Source organism: Mustela nivalis (genome assembly GCF_964662115.1).
Source record: "Mustela nivalis genome assembly, chromosome: 7".
Taxonomy (NCBI): domain Eukaryota; kingdom Metazoa; phylum Chordata; class Mammalia; order Carnivora; family Mustelidae; genus Mustela; species Mustela nivalis.
In genome coordinates this window covers 41,047,548-41,066,960 of record NC_139026.1, presented here as the reverse complement: position 1 = coordinate 41,066,960, position 19,413 = coordinate 41,047,548, and the positions used below count along the sequence as shown (strand labels likewise).

At 39.5% G+C, this 19,413-nt stretch overlaps 1 protein-coding gene across 2 annotated transcripts in view; it reads right to left on the bottom strand.

The window, feature by feature from the left end:
• LOC309869392 (uncharacterized protein) overlaps positions 1-19,413 on the bottom strand; it is a gene marked incomplete at its 5' end in the record, with an annotated part of 161,912 nt that overhangs the window by 83,669 nt on the left and 58,830 nt on the right. Inside the window, 5 exons of one of the 2 annotated variants that reach the window (XR_014314149.1) lie at positions 94-232; positions 3,802-3,871; positions 4,650-4,723; positions 6,993-7,101; positions 14,752-14,842. Coding sequence is in view for 1 of the 2 variants with exons in the window: in XM_082740403.1 (XP_082596529.1) it covers positions 14,838-14,842; positions 16,584-16,632 (54 nt within the window). Of the gene's footprint in view, positions 1-93; positions 233-3,801; positions 3,872-4,649; positions 4,724-6,992; positions 7,102-14,751; positions 14,843-16,583; positions 16,633-19,413 lie in introns of those variants that run through there. The other variant, XM_082740403.1, reaches the window with a different exon arrangement.

The window sequence follows — 19,413 nt, the reverse complement described above, 5'->3', positions numbered from 1 at the left end:
GAGCTAAAGAAATTAAATGTTAAAACAATTTTTCAACAGTACTCCATAACTAATAAGTGTAGATTAATTCCCTCAGCGGAGAGCTAAAATGACCAGTTGTTCTCAGTGGCAATGTTCTCAGTGACATCTTCAGTGGGTCAGCAGCACCCCAGAAGCAAGCAGCACATTCCAGTTTTTAGCTCCTGGTGCCAAAGCACGTCAGGAGTTAGGCCCGAGCAACAAGGATCTCCATCTGTCCTTTGAAAGAAAAACAGTTAAGAGTCTGTTCACTTGGTTATTCCCTGCAAAGTAAAACCACACTTAGGAAAAGAATCATCTGGCCCCCTAGTTTCTTGCTCCCACCTGCTATTACAAGATCTCAGTGTTCTGTAAGGGATCCTCTCAAACTAAGTATTTATGAAGGTCCCCCATGTATCTCTTCAAACAATGCTGGTCACTTAAATTACAGAAATAGCCATTTTCTTTCCTCCTCTCACCTCTATTGAGCATGTCAAGCTCCTCTAGAGGGAGCCCATCTGTGAGACCCTGCCCTCACCTCCACTGGCTATGCCTGCTAGGCAGTATAGATTCCTCACACTTGATGCTTCTAATACAGTGAAGCCCTGTAGGTGTCAACAGTGTGTGGAAATTGGCTCTCCTTTTAAAGATGTCCCATACAGTCCTGCTGTCTCACCAAATTTTTATGAACAAATAGTTTTTACTTAGAGTGTTTTCTTTCTTTCTTTTTTTTTTTTTTTAAAGACTTTATTTATTTATTTGACAGAGAGAAATCACAAGTAGATGGAGAGGCAGGCAGAGAGAGAGAGAGGGAAGCGGGCTCCCTGCTGAGCAGAGAGCCCGATGCGGGACTCGATCCCAGGACCCTGAGATCATGACCTGAGCCGAAGGCAGCGGCTTAACCCACTGAGCCACCCAGGCGCCCTACTTAGAGTGTTTTCTCTACTAGCCTTTCCCTAGGTGGAATGTGAGTCTTTGGTGCCTAATCCGATGGGCGAGACTGGGTTGAGGACACCACGTAGTACTTGGAATAGCTCCTCCCTTTCTACAGCTGTGATGTCTATTCCTTTTCTCTGGGAATGATTCTCTCCAGAGGGCTCCTCCTCTTGCAAATTCTTGAAGCTCCATCCTTGTTGCTCACTAGAAGAGCCCTAAAATGTCTGAATTCCATTTGAGTTCAAAGTGGGACACCACCCAGCAGCAAGTTAAGGAAGGAGGAGGCACAGATTAAATTACACTCCCTATTTCCTGACATTGACTGTGAGCCACAACTCCTCCCCCAACCTGGCTGTAAATAGCAAATTTCATTGGAAACTCTTAAGCCCATCTCTTTGCTGTTTGGACACAGAACAGTCATCTAGAGCTGTGCAATAAAGATTTAAATACTCAGTGCAATAAAGATTTAAGAAATAGCTCCTGATGTGTTTTCCCTTGGCCAAATGTCATTTTGCAAAAGAGAAGGATATGAGATGTGGACCATGCCTGTTAGGCAGGAAGGGGAAATTGAGAGCCTCTCCTGTATTAGGTGAGAAAAAAAAAAAAAAAAAAAAAAGGAAGCAAAGTCTACATCATTGGATGAGAGAGTCCAAGCACAATATGAGAAAACAAACAATTCACTTAGGTGAGCCAACTAAAGTCAGGAGGCAAGGAACCTGTGGGATTTCAAAAACCCTTCTTTTTCATGTGAATGGACCCTTTGGATAAATGGTGCTGACCAAGGCACCTCTCCACAGAGATGATTACCTATTGCCTTTTTTCCTTTTCTTTTTTAATTTATTTTTATTTTTTTTAGTAATCTCTACATCCAACATGAGGCTTGAACACATGACCCTGAGATCAAGAGTCACATGCTCTACCCACTGAGCCACCCAGGCACCTTTTGTCTTTAATTCTGGCCAAAGCTCTTCGTATCTGGCCCTTGACAGTAGCTTGCCCTTTTATCCCTGATGTTAATCTGAGTGATGCAAAGCTAGAGTAAATCCGCATAGGCTTAACAACATGGATTCATGACTTTTGCCAGCATCATAATTCATGCTGACAAATAAATATTGCTTCACTTCTTGGGTGATTTTAGAAGTGAGTTATTCAGAAAGCATCAGCTAACTCCCAGGGGTAGCCCCTTAACATTGGGCAGAATGGCAACAGATGCCAGCAGTGAATTGCAAACAGTGACTATGCATTCAGCTGTGAGCTTTTAGAGCCCAGTTTCTGTGACATTTAACCACTCACACTTCTGCCACACATTTTTTCCAAGTAGATACTGCATGGTTCATTTAGTTGGTCAGGACAACAAGGACCCTTAGCTGGAAAGGAAATAATGATTTAATAGTTTGTCTTATTCCTAGTGAGGGAGAAAAACATTGTTTTCGTGAATTCAGCATTTGGAGCTGAACACATAATTCCCATCATGACAACAAAGAATAATAAAAACAATTCTACCTGTTCAGAGGCCATGCTCTCCCCACCCCTTTACCCCCCTGAGGATTATCCTGGGGATTATCCTGAGGATTATAAAAGACTGTACTGGATGCTTTATAAGATGGGGGAATCTGAATCCTTTAAATAAGGAGAAGAGATAATGGTCTCTGAATCTCATCAACAATCTATATTCCTCAAATAGAATTAGGGCTGCCTCTTATATAGAAAAATGTTTATCAAATGGAAATTTTATTATCTGAGTATTGAATTCAGTGATACCAGGGGCATTCTTTTGTAGACAAAGGTCTTGTCTAGGTTTGGTTTCTATCCCTTTACTGATTTAAGTGCATTGAATAACACCTTTGAAATACTGTTCAGTTTTTTTGGTGGGGGAGGGGTAGTCTTTTTTTTTTTTTTTTTTTTTTAAGCCAGTTGAACATTTCTTTTGGAGCCTCAGTTCTTTTATATACACTTTCCCTTTTTACCCACTAGTAAGCCAAGACTTACTAAGGATCTGTCATCAGAGGGAGCATAGCTTGTGCAGACATGTGGGGGTGAACATCATAACGAAGGCTCTTCCCTTGGGCTCTTTTCTTTCCTGGTGTTTACACTGTTCCCTCCAACATTTTTTTCATCATGGTCTGAGAAGCAGTGATTTTTGTCACATTAAAACTGGACTGGTTTTCACCAGTTTGGGAGAATGTGCTGGGGAGAAACAAGTTCAGCGCCTGCCTCATTTTCTGACGCCTTCTGCTTTCTTCCCTCCCTTCCCTGCAGGCAAGAAAACTCATCATGGTCCTTGTCTAGCATCGGTTTAGTGACAGATAACTGCTATGATTCACGCTGATTCAGGTTTTGCTTTGTTTTGATGACATAATTTTCCTAAGTATTTTGAACTCTTTTTGAATTGCTGGGGGGGAGGAGAATGAGTCCTCAAAAAGATTAATACTGAGTGTACATGGTGTGGATAAAGTTATATCTGGATTGACAAATCATTTGAATGTGTGTTCAACTAATAACACATTTCTGGCATTTCTTTAACTGCAGTCATATTTGTGAAATCCCCTTCTTTTATGCCTCTCCTTATTTTTGTTGGCTCACCTAAGTAAACTAGAGATGTACTCTTATTGAGTCTTATTATGTCCATGTCCAGGGTTTTACAAAATTCTCTCTAAGGAGCTTGAAATCCCGTCATTTGCACCATTCCTAGGCCTTGTTTCCCGACTTTGTTTTCTTTCTCCTTCTTCTCCATTTTTTTTTTTTTTCTGCTTCCTTTTCCGCTTTGGTTCATCCCTCTCCCCTGCACCCTACTCTGAAGAGTGTAGAGTGCCGCTAATTCCACTGCTTGGTACCTTTGCTCTCCTCCTAGATGCACTGCTGACTTACATGAATTCTTCTAGGTTGGTGGGACTTCTTGGCCATCTTGAGCAGGTTGCACTTGCTTCAACATGGAGACCTGTGATTTGGGTAGGAAATAATGAGAGTCCAAGCTGTATTCCTCAGATTCAGTATTCTTACCAGAAAACAAGGCTTCCATCTCTGTAGTTTGCTTGGGCAAAGTACACTTTTCAAAAATTTAAAACCATGCCTCTCATACATAGTATGGGCATGTGTCAGAGATTTGTTCAGTCATTAGTGAAGGAAGCAGTAAAATGGGAAAGCTGATTCAAAGACCACTTAAGTAAATGGGTATTTAAAGACATTGAAAAAAATATATTAGAATAAGATTGTTGGGTTAACTATAAAACTGGTTAATACCTACAAAGCAATAAAACCATAAGTTTGGGATAATTCTTCCACTAGACAGAAATCGTTTACATCTGTCCCAGAGGAAAAAAACCCTGTAAGTTAAGATGTGACTTCATAAAATCTGGGTTTTTAAAATAAGTGCTAGATAGTGAGTCAAGGATTGGTACTTAAGTAATCCTTGCATGGCTTTGTTAAAATGTTTAATACTGGAAGAACATGCTCCTTTTCCTTTAACTTATTTCTAAATTTTGGATATTTTTTGTTAATACCACTTTCCCTCATTTTAAAGTAGCCCAGGTGCAGGGATTAAACACACTCAGCTATGCCACTCAGCTCCATATGGTAACTATTTCTCAACATATCTGCTCTAAGTCTGTGATGACCTATTTCATGAAGTGGTCCATTATGGCCAAGGTATTGTTGAAGTGTGGTGGGGAATGCAAGAATGGCACAGAAGTGATCCCTTTGTCTTATCAATATTTTACCTTTAAAATTTTGTTGTAAAGGAGCCACTTTTGAAGATTATGCTCCCGCAGAACTCATTACCACTGCATTTGATCTGGTAGGTAGGTGAGAGAAGTGTACAGCTATTTATTCAATAAAAGAACATGAGCATATTTCAAGTATCTACATACTATAGTGGCTAGAGAAAGAGATCATTTCTAGTTGTAGTAATTCAGAGAGGCTTTTGCTGATTAAGAAGGAAGAAAGGAAGGAAAGAAAGGGAAAGAAAAAAGGAAGGAAGAAAGGAAAGAGAAAGAGAAAGAAATACAAAACGATTTCTAGAAACTACTAGTTCATATTTAGAATCTTTACCATATTTGAAATGCTGTCTCATTTTTTACTTTTAAAGATTTTATTTATTTGTTTGTCAGAGAGAGAGAGAGAGAGAGCACACACAAGCAGGGGGAGCAGCAGGCAGAGGGTGAGCAGGGAGCTCCCTGGTGAGCAGGGAGCCTGCTACGGACATGATTCCAGGACCCTGGGATCATGATGTGAGCTAAAGGCAGATGCTTAACCAACTGAGCCACCCAGGTATCCCTAATTTATCATTGAGAAATAAAACAAAACTAACTTAGTTTGCTCTCAGTGACAGCTTCTTATGACAGCCCAAGCCAACTGTAGGGTACAAGATCATGAGCTAAGCCTGTGGTGGCCCTTTTAAAAACCAAAGCCTCTGAAGGTGACAGATGAAAAAAAAGTCTTATTTTTATGGGATCTGCAAAATCCAGATGGTACAAAATCTTGTGGGCCACACCTAGCACAGTGCTGGACTTGGAGCTGAAGTTCAACCATTACTGATTTCCTTGAACTAAATGTGCTTAAGGGCACTTAGTTGTGACTTCTGGAGAGCTAAAGCTATCCATCCCTTTGTAGTGGGAGAGGCTACACACAGATGAAGCACATTGTGTCTCCTTGCTGTCTGCAGTGAACTTTACCATTGGTGCTTGGGGGTGGAGGAAGAAGACAAGACAAAATGGTGCTGGAAATTAAGGGCCAAAATGTATGCATAACAGAGGTGAAGTCTGGTCCCAGAACTGGAAGTTCCTGTGGGGAGCAGTTATTTGGTACTACAGTGTTTCCCTAAAAAGCGCTTATCAAGTCTGTGCTAGAAGAGTGCTCCTTTCTGTGAAGCTCTGTAGGACACCAGGAGTTGGGATTGGCCTGGTCACAACACAGTAATGCAAAGAGAGTTGTTCTGATACTCTGGTTTTCACAGCACAGCATAGAGGTTAAGAATATGATCTTTGGAGCCAGACAGTACAAGAATTCAAATTCTAGTTCCTTTGTTAAGGATTGGAGCCAGAATATCCAGATTAAAATCCTGGTTTCACTACTTATTATTAACCCTTTGACCTTACTTAGGCCTTAACTTCTCTATGCCTCTGTAGGTGTCCATCATAAAATGGGGGATAATCAGTGACTATCTCATTGGTTTGTTTGTGAAAATTAAATGAGACAATATATGTTGGGCATGAAGTAAGTAGCAGATGAACATTTGGCCTCTCCTTTCTACCAGCTTAACTTAAACACTTTGTGTAGGGTGCAGAAACCATGGAAAGTTAGCTGAAGCAAAACCAAAAAAGTTGGTAGGGTTTATTGTAGGAGTTTAGGGATGACTTATGAAAACCTAGGAACAAGAATGAAGATGGACCTCTGATGAAGACATAGGAACTGAGATGCCATTATAATATATATTTTTAAAGATTTTATTTATTTATTTGATGATGATTAGAGATCACAAGTAGGCAGAGAGGCAAGCAAAGAAAGAAGAGGAAGCAGGTTCCCTGCTGATCAGAGTGCGCGATGCGGGGCTCAATTGCAGGACCTTGGGATCATGACCCAAGCCAAAAGCAGAGGCTTTAACCCACTGAGCCACCCACAGACCCTGACCATTATAATATTATTATCCAATGCCTTAAACCTATAAGATTTTGCCCTTCACTCCTCAGTTTTTAATTAGTAATTGACTTATAAGTGTAGTATGATCTAATAACATTTTTTTCCATTTGGATCACCAAATGTCTGAGCATTACTCATTGAATATCTTGTCCTTTTCCCACTGACCTACAATATCACCCATGTAATATGTCAGGAACATTACATATGTGGGTTCTCCTTCTAGGTTCTTCATTTTATTCATTTGTTGTCTATTCCTATATCAGTATCATATTGTCTTAATTAATGGTTTTATAATAATCTTGATCTCTGATACAACAAAATTTCCCCAGTTTGTTTTTCTTTTTTCAGGAGTGTCTTAGCAATTCTTAGGTCTTTTTTCTTTGGGATAGTTTAAAAACAGAGGTGTAGATTCTTTAAACACTTACCATTGAGAGGTGGGATCTATGTTTCTTCCCCTTGTCACATAGCATCACTTCTGTTTACTCTCTTGGTTGAAGCAGTCACAAGCCTACCCATATAACGTGTGATCCTGGACTAGAAAAGTACGTTAGCGATAGAATCAGTAAAAACTGAATAAAGTCTGTGAATTATAGTATTATATCAGTGTGAATTTCCTGCTTTTAGTCATTGTAGTATGATTATGATTTGGGAAGAACCTTAGAACACCATAACTCCGATCACTTCCCTCCTGAATTTAAGGATATTTTGTCCATTATTTTACCCTTTTAAAAAACCTCTACAAATTAGATAATATTTGTTTTTCACAGACAGTGTCTATATATTTCTAGATGTTTACCAGTTTCTTTGCTTGCCATTTGTCTTGCATCTCAGACACTCCTTGTGGGATCATTTGCTTCTTTCTAAAGAACAACCTTTAAACATTTCTATTGTGAAAGTCATTAAATCATTTGTAATATCTGGTTATTATTCTCATTTGTATAATGAGGCAATTACAGGAAGTAACTCGATGTGGTGAAAAGACCCCTGGACTAAGCATATATTAATATAAAGCCCAGTTTCAGCTTTGCTACTAATGATTTAACTTTGTGGGCCTCAACTACCTTGCACTTACAGCGGATGATTGCTTCAGCTCTCCCCAGCTATAAAATGATACAGTCAGATAAACGTAAAATGAAATATTGGCCCTTCTGTTTTATCACTTACATGCAACTTCTCTCAAAGTATAGTTGCAGGAGAAGATTCACATGTGATAACTTGGAATCTTTCTATAATTATAAAAATATGAGATATAGACTCGATTTCCCATTATTAGACATTTCTCCATAGAGATCTACTGTCCATATAAAAACACTTGTCAAATATAAGAAGGGACAAGCATTACAATACATGTCTTTTCTTAAAAATGACAAAAAGACAAAACATGCATTCTCCTAAAAAGAAAATGCAGCCAGTTTACCTCCCTATAAGTAGAAATAAGGAATAAAGAGTAATAAGATCCCCTGAAATACTACCATAGATACAATTAAATATGAAAGAACTCAGAAAAGTCACATCTTCGAGTCAGGGAAGCTTTGTGGCAAGCTCATTATAATCTTCCATCTCATGTTTCTTAGAGAGCTGGCAATGAGCATTTCCAGATGAATTTCTTTTACCCTTTGCATATTTATGACTATTTCTGTCCACAATGAATTTTATGCGTATTTTTCTTATTAAAAATATTCCCTCTACTTTAGCCAGCTTCTCCAACCAGGCTTCAGACAGAACTTGGTGGTGGAGATGGCTCATCTCCAGTGGACTTACTGCCCCTTTTTACTTCAATCTTTGTCTCATTTTCCTTTCCTCAACCAATTAAAGCTAATTTCCTAGAAACTGAATAGAATGTTGGTTGCCAGGGGCTCCAGGGAAAGAGAGATGAGGTGATAAAGGTCAAAGGTACAAGTTTGTAGAACATAATACACAGCATGGTGATTATAGCTAATAGGGTACTGTAAACTTGAAAGTTGCTGAGAGTACATCTTAAGCATTTTTACCACATACACAAAATTAAATACTTTATGTGAGGGGATTATCTAGACCTTCGGTAACCATTCTGCAAGAGTGTATGTATATCTAATCATCACATTCTTCAAATATATACAATTATATTTGTCAATTATTTCTCAATAAAGTTTAAAAAAACTAGACAAAAGGATATAATTGCAGCCATTTGACAATTTGGTGTGAATTTGAATTAATAGGTTACATTCCCTGAGAGTATTTCTATTTTGCTTATCTGTAGCTTTATTATTCATTGCGGAAATACAAGTTTTATCTTTTTGATAATGATATTTTCTGATCTCTCAGGTTTCAGACAGCAGAAAAGTCTACATGGTCAGACATTTAAAATTTTTTTCTGTTTCTTGTGGGGTGAGAGGAGGAGGATGGTGGTCTCAACATACTATCACACGGCACAGCCCTATCCCTCTTGCGCTTAACATGTGGGCAAAAATTGAACCTCCTCAATACCCTGGGGAAATGTCTTCTTTTTCTTTTGTCCTCCTGTGTATTAGATGAGAAAATTTCTACAGAGAATAAGCCAGTAGGATTTTAGAATTTGAGAACTTAAACTCATCAACTTTTTCTCCTGTATCATGCTATTCTTAGGTACAAATCACCTATTAATACAATATCTCAAGAGGGTAGGGATAAGCATCTCCTGGAGGACTCTTATCCAAACAAACCTTTTCAGTACACAGATGAGGAAAGGAGAGCTAGTTGGACCAAATCCAAGCTAGTGGAAAACCTTATACAACTGGGGGATCTTCTTTAAGAAGAAGAGTGCACAAGTATGAATGAAACAAGGTATACAAGCAAATAGCTACTTTTAATGAGAAAACTAACACAATATATTATAATTTTAAAAAGTTGATAAATACCACAAATACTACAAAATTCCAAAAAATCAAAGTATTCTTATTAACCATCTGCTTGACATACTTGTTATTCTTTCCAACTTTTTGACTACATACTTCTTAATCACCTCTCCAAATGATAATGTCATAATATTTTCTTTTTTAAAAAAAAGATTCTATTTATTTGTGAGAGAGAGATAGAGAGAGACAGAGAGAGCAGGGGGAAGAGCAGAGGAAGAGGGGCAAGCAGACTCCATGCTGAGTGCAAAGGCCGACACGGGGTTCAATCCCAGGACCCCCAGATTGTGACTTGAGCAGAAACCAAGAGTTAGAAGCTCAACCGACTGAGCCCATCTTTCAATTGGAGAGAATCAAAAGGTAATTTGATCTTTTCTCCAACATGGCTGACCAAAGTTTGTTTTTGTTATAGTTTAGAAAAGGTTTTTTTTTTTTTTTTCCAGTTTCATAATCCTTATTAGTAAGATTTTGTACAATTTTAGGATTGTCCAATTTGGAAAAAACTTCTTTCATGTATAAACTGCAAGCTTCTCAGGGCATTTAAGGTTTTTTGGTTTTGTTTTTGCTTTTTTAAAAGATTTTATTTATTTGACAGAGAGAGAGAGAGAGAGCACAAGCAGGGGGAACAGGAAAGGGAGATGCAGGCTCCCTACTGAGCAGGGAGTCCCATGCAGGGCTGATCCCAGGACCTAGGGATCATGACCTGAGCCCAAGGCAGAGGCTTAACCCACTGAGCCACCCATTTTATACTCTTTAAATTGATGATAGCTGGGGTGCCTGGGTGGCTCAGTTAGTTCAGCATCAGCTTTCTGGCTCAGGTCATGATCCCCCCACTGCCCCTTGGGATCTTTGCTCTGCAGATAGTTTGGGTCTTCCTCTGTTTCTCGCTCTCTCTCTCCACTCCTCCCCCTGCTTGCTCGCAGTCTCTCTCAAATCTTAAAAACAAACAAACAAACAAACAAACAAACCCACAGGAAAACTTAAAAAAAAAATAGACAGCTATTAACTACTTTATCACCAATGTTCTCATTGTAGTTGTGTAAAATGAGTTTTGTGTTATTTTCATAGATATCAACATTTCATGTTTTATCAGTCTGGGTCCAACCAGGAGAGAAAAAACACACGGTAATTTGATAGGAAAGGTTTAATAAAAAGACATTAAAAAGAATATGGAATATAGAAATAGCAAATAATAGAGGCAAGTACTACTTTCAGGGCTTAGATAGAAAGCATGCCAAGCGCCCTCACCCTCAGTCAAGGTTGAGGTGCATTGTCTGTGACTCACTGAACAGCAGAGAAGTTGCTGTGGTGCCCCCTAGTGGAACTAGCTGGATATCCGCTTACCGAGTGTTGGGAAGTGGCTTTCGAGGGGACGCCTCGGGCTACGGCGCACAGCAGGAGTTGGGTGCTGGAGAAGCTTCAAGCGTTGTAGGACTAGATGCTGGAGAAACCATGCACTGCAGGAATCTGGGGCTGGAGAAGCTGTGAGGAGTCTTGTGTGCGGCAGGAACCGGCCAAAGCACGCCAGAATTCAGAGGCAAAACTCGTTTTTTCCTCCTGCATTGTGTCTCCAGCACCATCTACTGACTACCCTCTAGCCTCAGTGCGAGCTAGGAAAGAAAACCCATTGTAGGGCCTACATCCATTTTTCAAAGAGCAGAAAAAAAGGGTGATTTGAAACTGACAGGCAGTAAGAACCACAGACATATCAAATAAGTGAGAAATGTCAACCTTTCTCCATGTGATCAACTTCTCTTAACAGAGTATCAAACAATCCAAGAGTCTTCTTTTTTTCTTCTTTTTCATTAACAAGTTATTGTCTTTGTTAGGCTCAAAAAGTTCTTGTTGCCGATTGCCTCTCGATGTCAGAATCATTTCCACTGGTTTCGTTGATCTTCTTTACCCCCTTTGTTTCATATCACATTAAATTTGTATGACTTTTTATCAGCTCTTTCATCATTATAAAGCTGACAAAAGAAGATAACTTTGTATATTTTCATATCAGAAGTCTATCATTTCTGGATAGTTTTGCTGAAACATTCAAAAACGAATTTCCAAATTGTAGTTAAAGTGGTCCATTTCCAACTCAGCTTTCCTTAGCTGGATTCTCAAGATGCCTGTTGCCATTCCAATGACATCTGACATTTGAGAAAGCCTAAAAAACGGGAATTCTGAGTGGAAAAAATAGTGGTTAAATATCTATTTTTCCCATTTTTAGGAAAACTTATAATCATATTATAATCATGAGATCATGTAAAATTATATAGCCATATAGCAGCAGACCCTGACCACTAGTTCATTCTTTTTTCCTTCTTATTAAACTCTCTGGTCTATTCTTCATACTTAAAAAAAAAAAACCAGACCCTATATACCATTACAAGCCCATGGTGGGACCAGGCAAAAAAGTGACCTCAGATGGCCACATATGTAGGTGTCTAGGCCTTCTCCCCACTGCTATTTTTTTTTAAGATTTTATTTATTTATTTGACAGAGAGAGATCACAAGTAGGCAGAGAGGCAGGCAGAGAGAGAGAGAGGAGGAAGCAGGCTCCCTGCCAAGCAGAGAGCCCGATGCGGGGCTCAATCCCAGGACCTTGAGATCATGACCTGAGCCAAAGGCAGCGGCTTAACCCACTGAGCCACCCAGGCGCCCCCCACTGCTGTTTTACTCATGGCTTTCTAGATGCTTTGGATCCACTTCATACAATATCCTGGCCCCTGTTCTTTTACTGGCCTAGCTTTTGAAAATTCTTCAGAATTTAGAAGTAAGCAGGTATTGCCAATGAGAGCAGCAGCTCTGGTAGGAAAGGGGGAATTATGAAGAAGAGGAAAGATGTTTCCCATTGAAAGGGTTACTATTGTCATGCAGAAATACCCACCCAGCATAATTATATCTTCTGATTTTTCAAGAGAAAGCAAAAATTTAGATTTAATGTGAAATATCCCAAATATTAAAAATTGGCAATTAATGTTAAAATATTTAAAACACCATAGATCAGTCTTCTTCTGAAGTCAATCTGGTATGTGAAAGACGACTCAACCCAAAGTGGCCATCTTCTACCCTTCCAGTCCCACCTTCTAATCACATCATCTTGTTTTATTTTAATAATAGCACTTATTATGACCTGATATTTATTAATTATCTGACACACACATAGCCCATGCAAAGAAAGCTCTGCAAACCATATATAAATTGTTCACAGCTGTACCCCAACACCAAGAAGAGCCCCTGACCTTGAATATACTCAGTACATCTGTTGAATGAATGAATGAATGAATGATGTATGATTTAATGCTTTTGAACTGCCCATCTTTGTTTCTTTTTCAGTATGAGTGTAAATTCCCTCTGGTCCTAGGAACACAGGCAGCACTTTCCCCTTCTGTTCTAGCCCCAAACTGACAGGAGAGGAAAAGCAAAATTAATTATCTTCATCTCCATTTCAAAAAGGCACAGAGTTTTTAATATAAAGCATTATAGATCAAGATTTTAAAATTTACATTTCAATTAAATTTCATTTAAATTTTTAATTATATTTGAATCAAGAATGTTAGTGTGTTGGTCAGAATCTAAGATTCAGACAAATATCTTTAGCCAAAAGTAGAAAAGATAACTGATAGAAAATACAAAAAACAGGGGCACCTGGATGGCTCAGTGGGTTAAAGCCTCTGCTTTTGGCTCAGGTCATGATCTCAGGGTCCTGGGATTGAGCCCCACATCAGGCTCTCTGCTCAGTGGGGAAGCCTGCTTCCCCGTCTCTCTCTGCCTACTTCTCTGCCTACTTGTAATCTCTTTCTCTCTCTCTCTGTGTCAAATAAATAAATAATCTTTAGAAAAGAAAAGAAAATACCACCCCCCCCCCCCAAATCAAAAGTTGTTATAGTCCCATGAAAGTGGTTTTTTGGTTTTATTTGCTTGCTTCAACAGAGCCAGGGTGTGGGAGGTCCCCAAGACCACCTCCACATTCAGAGATGAGCTAAGAAGCACTCAGGGAACTTACCATGTAGTTGTAAGTGACTAAAATTTACCAAAGCAATGGAGTAAAGATACACGTTTGAGTCATAAAGAAAAGAGTCTGGAGGAATCTATTTGTAGGAATCCTCATGCTCTCACCCTCAAATAAGGGCTCACACAGATCACACACTTCTCCCAGCAAAGAAAATGTAGCAATGTGTGTACAGTATTTCTGCCCAGGAAAGCCCATGGAAGACTTAGCACCTGAAGATTTGATTGGGGGGCTGCTCATATAGGTACCCTCTGTCTAATGTGTACTGAAATTCTAGACTCCCAGGTGGAAAGCAGGTGTTCAGCATAAGCCTATTGTTTGCATAATCAGTCTAGGCACAGTGAGTCACCCTTATCAGTCAGGGAAAGTTTTATAGCTGTGTGGGGAACTGTTTACCAACCAAGTTCCCAGATGCTAGCCAAAAGCCAAACTTGTAAGTTGGCCTTTCTAAGGATAGCTGTCTCGGGCCCACCCTGTTAACTTTTCTGCTCGGTGCAAAAATAAGACAACAAAAACCACCCAAGACCAAAGCCACTGTCTTTTTGCAGTGGAACATCGGCAGTGACATTCCATCACCTCTGCCACATTTTATTCATTCGAAGCTAGTTACTACGTCCAGCCCACATTCAAGGGGAGGGAATTTCATAAGGGCATAAATACCAGTAGCCAGAAATCACTGAAAGCCATCTTAGAGGCTGCCTACTACTGGCCTACTTTTTATTCCTCAAACACCTTCAGGATTATTCCTGCCTCAGAGCCTTTAAATGTAATGTTTCCCCTTTCTGGTATTTTCTTCCCTCACTTAATTCAGGTTTCAGTTTAAACATCCCTCTTGAGGGATGCCTTCCCTGATTATCTAATTTCAAATAGTACACACTCCTTCCTAACAATTTTCATCCTTTTATCCTGCTATATATATTTTTATAAGAGATATGGTTATCTGCATTTATAGATTTGTTGACATAGTTTGTACACATTGCATGACAATAATGATCTTGTCTGTTTTGTTCACTGTTTATACAAAGTTATAGCAATACCTAATACATAGTAAATATAATTCATTAAATGAATGAATGAGCAGAATTCCAGATGACCCAAAAAGCTATATTTTTTGGAGGACATAAATTTCGTTTATACAGCAGACTCTTAAGAGTTTGTTTAGTCTGAGTCTACCACCAGGACAATAATCAACTTTAGCTAAGGCCCAACGTTGAGTTCCTAGGTCTGTAGAGCTGAGGACCTATACTGGAGCAAACCACCTCACTGAGATAATGCCAACTTAGAAGTCTGCCCAAGTCACTAGTCACATACCTGTGAGATGACACTTCTATTTCATCCATTAGCTCACAATGTATCTCCTTCACAAATATTTACTAAGGATCCACCTGTGCCAAGCACTATACTGGAAAATAAAATCCATTTGTGAACAAGACAGTCTTTACCTTCAAGAAGCTTATAGTCTAGTAAAGAGTCTTAGATTAAATAAAATGTAATTCAGAATATAAATAGATTGTTTAAAAAAGACATACCAACAAAGGCAATATTAAATATAGCTCTTAAGGGATGCCTGGGTGGCTCAGTGTGTTGGACCTCTGCCTTCAGCTCAGGTCATGATCTCAGGGTCCTGGGATGGAGCCCTGCCTTGGGCTCTCTGCTCAGCAGGGAGCCTGCTTCCCCCTCTTTCTCTCTGCCTGCCTCTCTGCCTACTTGTGATCTCTGTCTGTCAAGTAAATAAATAAAATCTTTAAAAAACAAATATAGCTCTTAAGTATGGAGCAAAAGCACTAAAACATAAAATTGTTGTTAATAACTGTTACTCATAGAAAATTTAGGGAGGACTCTCAACTGGTCATTGTGCTGAGTCTAGGGGTACAACTAAATAACCAAATTTCTTGGTAGCCAGCAACCAAAGCTAACAGGCTTGTTACACCATTAAGAGTGTAATCAGTGGTGATCAGTGGCTCATAGAACTGCCTGAAAACCTGGAGAAACAGGCTCTCAGCTGAATTTCCAAGAGTGACGACAAACACAAAACTGGGCTGATAGAGGAAACTGCTGTCACTGTCACAAAGCATGAAATGGTAGCATTGGTAATGGTGTCACTTCTGCACTGGAAGCAGTTTTAAGCGACCCATGCCACTGTCTTGTCTGCCTCAGAGCCCTGACTAGGAGCCACCACTGCCACAACGGGCCTGCAGCTGTGCCTCCTCCAGTCCTTCCCTCCTCTGCCAGGACGCCTGCATCAACACTTCCTTAGCGCTGCAGGAAGAAGCCCAAGGATACTTGCTTCTGGCCTCCCTTCAAGGAAACCCAGCAAACAAAAGTGTGAGCACTTGAAACACTTACAGGGTAAGACGATCTTTGTTCCACCCAAACTCATAAATAAGAACTTTTACGACATAGAATTTGGATGCTGAGACGCCTAAAAGAATAATAGCATTTCATTTGATCCTTACAACAACTCTGGGCATGGGTCGTATTTTCCAAAAAAATCAGAGTTGAGGAGATACCTTACCCACAATCACCCAGTTAATGAGTAGCAATGTTGGGACTCAAACTCTCGTATGTTTGGCTCCAAAGCCATATTCTTAACCAAAATTCTATACTCCCACTGCTCTGGAGGAGTATTTATTTCCTGGAAGTGTGCTTTAAAAAATTTGAGACTAGTTTGCCTTATAGAAACAGAATACTCCACGGGTAATTCTAAATGGAATCATCTCTAAAGCTTCATACTTAGTAGCAGTAAAAACTGCCTCAACATATGTTACCTTTTTTTGTATGTGATGATAATGCTACTGACAAATAAAACACAGCACATATCTCTTTCCAATTAATTTCAAGTGGGTGACAGATTTGTACTGGATTATATATATAGAATTATCCAGACTTCACTACAGCAAAAGGCACTTGTAAAACAAATAGATGATGTTACCACAATTGGCATAATTACAGTGTAACTAATGATTTGTGACTATGACACAGCCCCAAATTAAACTGATCTGCATTGTGACTGAACCCACGGCTTAACATTATCCTTCCAGCAATTGAATTTACTGGGTGAGGCCTTGTAAGCCAAGATCCTCAGGCAGCCATTTGTTCACTCAAGCACCGTTTGGAAATGCCCTTTCACCTCCACTGCATACCGGGGCTGGCGTGGGTCAGGGATCGTGTGATAAACAAGCTATAGAAGTCCTAATAGAAGAAGGAGAGGTAGGTGAGTATGGAGAGAGCTTGAACTCAGGGATTTTTCGTATCTTGCCCAATCCAGCAGTTTATACCACCTCTTTCTGGACTTTTGCTGCCCACTTTTCAAAGAGTAACCACATGAGTGAACTTTTAAAAACTTGTCATATTAGGGGCGCCTGGGTGGCTCAGTGGGTTAGGCCGCTGCCTTCGGCTCGGGTCGTGATCTCAGGGTCCTGGGATTGAGCCCTGCATCGGGCTCTCTGCTCAGTGGGGAGCCTGCTTCCTCCTCTCTCTCTGCCTGCCTCTCTGCCTACTTTTGATCTCTGTCTGTCAAATAAATAAAAAAAATCTAAAAAAAAAAAAAACTTTTCATATTACACTCCCCCACTCCTGCCTTGGACTTGGCCGCTGTTTCCAACTGCACTTTGAGTGGCATCCAGACTTCTACCACAGCTATAATGAGCTGGCTTGTCTGGCCCCTGCTTGCTTCTCCAAACTCAACAAATACTGTCATTACTTATTCAGTGCCAGGCACAGTGGTCTACTTACTGATTCTTGAAGTATGAAACATAGGGTCACACTTGCCATTCCCCTTAACTGAAAACTTCTGTCCCTCTGACTTGCCTGTGGGGGCCTCCTTCTTGTCATTCAGGTCTCTGTTCCGATGCTGCTTCCTCAGACAGTCCTTCTCTGGGGCGCTGCCACCAGAACCCACCAATGGCCCTATTTCTGATAACCTTGTTCTACTTTCTTTACCGCACTACTACTGAGTGAAATTATTTTATGTGTTAATCTATTTACTTCTTTATTTTAGTCAATTAGAATATATGCTCTCTAAGGGCAAGGACCTTACCCATCTTGTCACAAACGTTTCCTCGGACATAGAATGAGGCCAGGCTTATCATACACACTCAAAATATGTTTTTTGAATAAAGCTTGAACTACAGTAATCTTTTATCTTCTTTCTCTGTCTCCAATCTTGCTTGCCCTAATTCATCTACCATATTCCACAAAAGTCTTTCTACAGCATAAAATTAATCCTACTGCTTCCTCTATGCATGGCTTGTATGATGAGGTTAAAAGCTACTGACTTTGGCCTGGGAGACAGATAGCTCCAATATGGCATTATTTATACATATATACATGTATATGTGTGTGTACTTTATTTATTAAATTTACCACTTTTATCTCCTTTTTAACCTCCACTTTCTACCTTACTACTTTAGTATCTCAAGGGAAAAATCTTTGCCAGATACATCTTTGTATTAGAGAGCCCAATGGGATACCTGATAATGATGAATTTACTGTTGGAATTCACTCATTTATTCATTAATTCATTTCAACATTCAAGAAATAGTTGTTAAACTCCAGGGTGTGTTATGAACTAAGCACTGTGTTCTCGTCACTGGCAATACAGCGGTGAATCAAAGTCCCTGTTCTTAGGAAGCTTGCATCCTGGTAGGGAAACTGGCCATAAAATCAAAAACAAGGAATTATATTATATGATGTTGGGTAGTGCTACGTGTCTTGAATCAAATGAAGAAATTCACTTATTGTGAATGAGTTTTTCTTTATAAAACAACTCTAGATCCCACATGAAAAATAGACCTTGCTGATCTGATAAGCATTAAGAAGGAGAAAAAGACCATGGACCAAAATAAGACTGGCAACCCCCAAATACAGAAGGGCAGATAGATTTCCTGAAAGTAAATGCCAACATTGGCACTGCAGAAGAGGAGCTCTGGACTAGCAGCAAGGTAGGGGAGGTGAGGCAGAGACTTTTAGGCTGAACTGAGATCCCAAAAGGGAACTTGTATGGTGCCAAGTCAATGACATTTTTGGATCCCAGAAAAACATCACAGATCCTCTTGGAAGAAAGCATCCCCCCAATATATGCTCTTAATATTAGCTCATAATAAAGTTCAAATCCCAAATTCATACACCACATGAGTCAGCTGAAACAACAAACACAGTAGACCCAAGCACTATACATATATTGAATATTGGACATAGAATGCAAAACCAGGGGCACCTGGGTGGGTTAAAGCCTCTGCCTTCAGCTCAGGTCATGATCTCAGGGTCCTGGGATTGAGCCCCACATTGAGCTCTCTGCTCAACAGGGAGCCTGCTTCCCCCCCCCCCTCTCTCTCTGCCTGCCTCTCTGCCTACTTGTGATCTCTGTCAAATAAATAAAATCTTTTAAAAAAATGCAAAGCCAATATAAAATTTTTAAAGAAATAAGAAAACAATTGCAAAATTAAGCAAGAAATAAGACTATAAAATTATTTTAAAAAGAACAAAGTAGACATTTATAATTGTTACAGTGAAAACTCAATGGATGAGTTCACTAGCAGATTACATATGACAGCGAAAAATAGTAAACTGGAAGATAAATTTGGAAAATGCAGCATAGGAGATGAAAACAATGAAATACTAGTATTGACCAATATCTTCCCATTTTGTGAAATAGTCAAGGCAGACAAAATAACTCTAATAATAATGGCTGCCCTTAAGAGAGTAGCTTCTACTTCCTAGGCATATGTAATCTTAATTAATTTTCATAGTGACCTAGGAAGTACGTATGGTTCCTGTTTTACTTTTATCTGCTTGGTGGTTCTCACAGTCTGCCTATATTAGAATCGCCAGGGTACATCTTAAATATACAGATCCTGGGCCCCATACCTAGAGATTTCCTGGGTCTGAATGCAAAGACCCAAGAATTTATATTTATCCTTTATGGACTACTTGTTAATTTTTTTTGTTTTGTTTTGTTTTAAGTAGGCTCCA